The following is a 5,299-nucleotide window of genomic DNA, read 5'->3' on the forward strand; positions in this document are numbered from 1 at the left end:
AAGGCAAACAAATATTGCGCACTTATACATGTTATAGGTTAATGAACGCGTATTACTTGTTGGGAGAGACATTAGACAAAATAATGAACGCGTGCTGATGTTGATGCGTCTAATGCATGCGCCCCGAAAGGGGGAGTGCATTAGACGCATCAACATCATCTATCATTGATTTACATGTACAGCTCTCTTCCTAGTAAAAGTGGCACAATTGTGATTTTACCCTTTCATTGTTAAATAAACATATCTCGAAATTGGAACAAGTAAATTGAACAGAACAAACGGCATTTGAGAGCCAAGACTACGCCCGTGACGTTGATGTAAGCATTATGTCACAACGGTAATTTCTAATTGCCAAAGAGGGCGCTTTTCACTTGCACAATTTTTTTTGAGACAGGCTGTATTTGCTTCTGATTAAGTGATCTGTAAGTACACCAAGATCAACTATTTTGTCTGCAAGAACTTTTAAATTTCGCCATTTTTATGTATTTTGTGACAATTTATCGTGATGAATTTGCTGTGTTGATATCATATTGGTTGCTCACCGTATACCATGTTACCTGTAATCGATCATCTTAATCGACTATATTGATTTGTTTTCGTCGATAGCTCTATGTACTTTGACTCAATTTATGTATCATGCGTCCTTTTTGCTATAACCACGACCTTTTGTGTCAGCAAAGGTGTGATCAACAACTGTTTTGCTAAAGGATCGCTTTAAAAAAATCTTTATGAAGTAAATGTTCGTGGTTGTCGTGGCGGAACTCATAAAAAACGTATAATTAGACAGGTTATTAAGGCCAGAAAGGACGTTTACCCTGCAAGTAAATTTGTAAGAACTGTTAACAAAAGCAATCTTCGTCATATTCCATTACTTCCATCCACTCAACTCAGCAAGAATTCTTACACCAGATTTGCAACATGGAACACACAATCAATGAAAAACAAAGCAACTCATGTATGCGATCTCATTATCTCAGAAAGACTTGATATACTTGCTGTAACGGAAGCGTGGCTTACTGGAGATCACCGTGACAACCATGCCCTTGCAGATATCAAAGTCACCTTACCAGGTTATGAAGTTCATTGTGCCCCCAGAACTGCTCGACGGGGTGGAGGCATATGTATCATCCATCGGAAGGAATTCCAGGTCAAAGAGTACACTGCTGCAAACTTTCAGTCGTTTGAGAGTGTGGATCTCCTGATAACTTCAACAAATCAATCTTCCTTCCGCTTACTGACAGTTTACCGTCCACATCGCTCAAAGGTTAATCCAATATCAATGAAGCAATTCTTCAGTGACTTTTCCTTACTACTGGAGGACTTATCTGTTTATCCAGGAAAGTTCGCTGTCGTCGGTGACTTTAACATCCACGTTGACGATTTAAATGATTCTGATGCTTCTACTATGCTTAACATTTTGGCGTCGGCGGATCTTGTGCAACACGTTAAAGAAAGCACTCACAAGCATGGTCATACGCTTGACCTCATTATTTCGCGACAGTGCGATGATTTAGTCAGTGATCCTATTACCGTGATTCGGGGTCTTAGATCTGACCATTATGCTGTCTGCTGTGCCATAAATGTTTCAAGACCTCAGCTTAGTAAACTTGTCATTAGATCTCGTAAGCTTCGCGATATTAACAGAGATGATATGCAAAATGATATCAAATCATCTTGTTTGTTTGATGATGCTGAAGATCGTGATCCTTCTACTCTTGTTAAGAAGTATAACTCCGTGCTGCGTGTAGCATTAGATAAACATGCTCCTGAGTACGAAAGTCTCCGTGGGTCAAAAAGAGAGAAACGTCGTCTGGAGAGGAAATGGATCAAGTCTGGTCTTACTATCGATAAAGACATTTTCCATTCCTTCTGCTCTGACTATCGCACTTCGCTTGAGTCTGCAAAAAGAGTATACTACAACACCAAGCTCACGAGTTGCAATCAACGTGAACTTTTCCGCACTGTTGACAAACTCGCCACTGCTAAGCCAGCCAAAATGCTACCAGATTCTTGCTCTCTAGACAATCTCACAGCGCAATTCCAAGATTTCTTTGATTCCAAGGTGGACAACATTCGCTCGCAGCTTGTCAGCACTGATCCTGGAACATTGTCTGTCGATATATCTGATTCCTGCAAAACTGAGCTTGTAAAGTTTTGTAAGGTTACTGATGACGAAGTTCGCAAGATCATCATGCAGTCTTCAAAACATCTTGCACCCTTGATCCCATTCCGACATGGCTACTTGCAGAGATGCTTGATTCGCTCTTACCTGCCATCACCGAAATTATAAATGAGTCGTTCTCTCGTGGCGAAATCCCTGCTGATCTGAAATCTGCGCTGATCTCGCCTCTGATCAAAAGGCCTACGCTAGATCCGAACGTGTTGACGAACTATCGTCCAATATCCAATTTGCCTTTTTTGCACAAGATATTGGAACCTGCTGCTGTTTTTCAACTTCAGCAATATCTATCTGACAATGGCTTGCACGCAAAAGCTCAATCTGCGTATCGACAGTTCCACAGCACCGAGACAGCTCTTATCCGGGTCACAAATGACATCCTCCGTGCCGTAGATCAACATAGTGAAGTCATCTTGGTGCTGTTGGATCTGTCGGCGGCTTTTGATACGATAGATCATCATGCACTCCTTCGTCGTTTACAGACTCGCTTCGGTATCTGTGGCCTGGCACTGAAGTGGCTTCAATCCTACTTTCATGCATGAGCGTCGACAGTCAGTTCTGATTGATGGCACCCAATCTAACCCCAGACCCGTGACGCGTGGCGCACCACAAGGATCGGTGTTTGACCCTCTTGCATTTACAATGTACATATCACCTACAGAGGAAATTGTCAACGCCCATAACCTTCAATGCGTGATCTATGCTGACGACACACAAGTATATATCACCTTTAATCCTTGTGAATCGGACACTGTCATACCCATCGTCGAACGCTGTGTTAAGGATGTTAAGTGCTGGATGGTGAAAAACATGCTCATGCTAAATGACAGCAAAACTGAGATTCTTCACCTCAATTCTCGTTTTGTTCCGTCTGCACCGATTTCATCTCTTCATATTGGCGACGTCGACGTTTCAACATCATCTTCTGCACGGAACCTCGGCGTTGTTATCGACACCAACATGACCATGCATAATTGAATATGGTTTTCCTTTATGTAAAAAATGTTGTGAAACTCCATGATCCAGTGTTTGCCAGTGATAGATTTGTGCCACTTTTCTTTAAATAAGTACAATAAATAAAGTTGACTTTGTCTTAGATGTTTACACCATTCTTCAAAGCGTATTATAATAAATAGTATATAATACGGTATAATAAATGAACAAATGTTTGTAATACAATTTTGTGAGGTAGATACAAAATGCAGTCAAAAAGGATTTTTTGAGCAACCCTGTACTTCAAGTTAAAGTACTGAATGGCCTTTGTATGTAAATTTGTATTATGTATTTGTTTTATTTCTATCGCATGTGTGTATATTTTATTCCGAATAAATATTATATTATATAACATGAAACGAAATCGAGGGCTTAGAGCCAGAAGTAGCTATGTCCACAATTACATGTTACCCATTTCGGCAACAGATGGATGGTTAATTCTGCCCTCCATAATAAATGCAAGTGACTTTGGGGTATATACATGGTCCCTTTAACAGTTAGTTAGCATGGTTGGTTAGACGCAAGTGACCATGTACATACCCCAAAGTCACTTACATAGCTACATTATATTATAGAGGGCAGAATTAACCGTCCATTTATTGCCGAAATGAGTAACATGTAATTGTGGACATAGCTACTTCTGGCTCTAAGCCCTCGAAATAATGACCTTTTATATGGTTGAAGCACAATTGTACATTGATAAACATGTAGTTAGTTATGTGTCAGATATGTACTCAAAAAAAAAAAAAAAAAAAAAAAAAACCTGTAAATGAATACTGACGTTTTAGCGTAGTAACACACTAAAAACTAAATGTAAAATTTCAAATATGTATTAAATTGTGAAGAAGAGCGATAGAATAAAGGAACATTATTCTAAAAAGAAAGAACCTCATTCACTCATTAATATTTCGGAGCAACGACATCTCATATATATATTTTGAAAAATGCCCCTTCTAAGAAAAAAACCTTTCGGAATAACAAACCTTCGAGATAAATCTGCTCTTCGGAACAAATAATTTTCCTGTTTATTTATATCTACATAGATAGCCAGGCTCACATCTCACACTATAGGTGGCGCTATTCGTCCATAGGGAAGTGGAATGTGCCTGTACGGTCCAAAAATGGCTTTACTGTGGGGCTCAATGGAAAAAATTACTAAAAATTAATTTTGACAACCAAAACCTAAGTGATGTTGACTTATGTTGGTACTGGGATAATAATGGATTCATAAACTATCACATAGTGCAATCCATGTTCCACCAAGTCGACACTCGATTTAGCTCAAAAGCAATTTGTGTGTAAATCAAGACCATCCAAAACAGCTTTCTTACAGTAAAGAATAGGAGGTCATCTGGGGTCACATACAGTAGTGTACATTGTACATGTGCCAGCTGTCACAATTTCACACACAAAATTTTGGACAATTTGGTGACACTATTTTTGTCTGTAACTTCAAAAGTATATGCACTAGAAACATGATTGACCCCTTATTGTTTAGGTAATTTGATTCTCTTTCAAATGAAAGAACTTTCAGCTAAAAATATTGAACTTCAAAATTTTATGAACATACCTAACATAGAGAAAATATGAGAAAAATATGAGCTTTCTTTTGTGCTAAAGTCTCCATTGTGATAGCAAAAGGTGAGGGGATGAGGCTGTCGATCGGGGCACACGTCTTTGATATAGACCTACATGCAGGTAATTTATGCATGTATTAGAAAAACTGATAAATCATAGACTGCATGTACTCAAACAATTATTGTATTGTGGTGATAATTCGTCACCGCATATTATCCCCTACCCAGCAAACAAAAAATGTATTAAAAACGTTATAAACAGGTTATCAATATCATGTTTCCGTTTTCAGTGATTTAAATGTCAAGTTAATATAAAGGTTAATGAACGCGTTTTTAAAAGGCTTAAAAAAATTCTAAACAAAAACACTACCACAACATTTAAAAAATGTTTTCAAAATATCATTGTAATTTATGTTTGGCAAACCATTTTGCACAATATTTTGTCAAAACTTAAATAACATTATATTATGATGTGTTAATTATAGCAAGTTTACCAAAATGATTTGAATACTATCAAAAGTTTTATCCCATTTTATAATACCCTTTATAA

General features: G+C 38.0%; 1 protein-coding gene across 1 annotated transcript; it reads left to right on the forward strand.

Moving 5' to 3' along the window:
• Window positions 1–934: 934 nt before the first annotated feature.
• On the forward strand, window positions 935–2,290 carry LOC140144624 (uncharacterized). The gene has a single exon (XM_072166438.1). It carries the CDS (start codon window positions 935–937, stop codon window positions 2,288–2,290), a length of 1,356 nt encoding a protein of 451 aa, XP_072022539.1.
• Window positions 2,291–5,299: the final 3,009 nt, after the last annotated feature.

Source organism: Amphiura filiformis, unplaced genomic scaffold, assembly GCF_039555335.1.
Source record: "Amphiura filiformis unplaced genomic scaffold, Afil_fr2py scaffold_67, whole genome shotgun sequence".
In the NCBI taxonomy this organism is placed as follows: Eukaryota; Metazoa; Echinodermata; class Ophiuroidea; order Amphilepidida; family Amphiuridae; genus Amphiura; species Amphiura filiformis.

Bases quoted from the DNA above. Each gene is read 5' to 3' on its own strand.
- LOC140144624 (XM_072166438.1), top strand. From the start codon at position 935: ATGAAAAACAAAGCAACTCATGTATGCGATCTCATTATCTCAGAAAGA.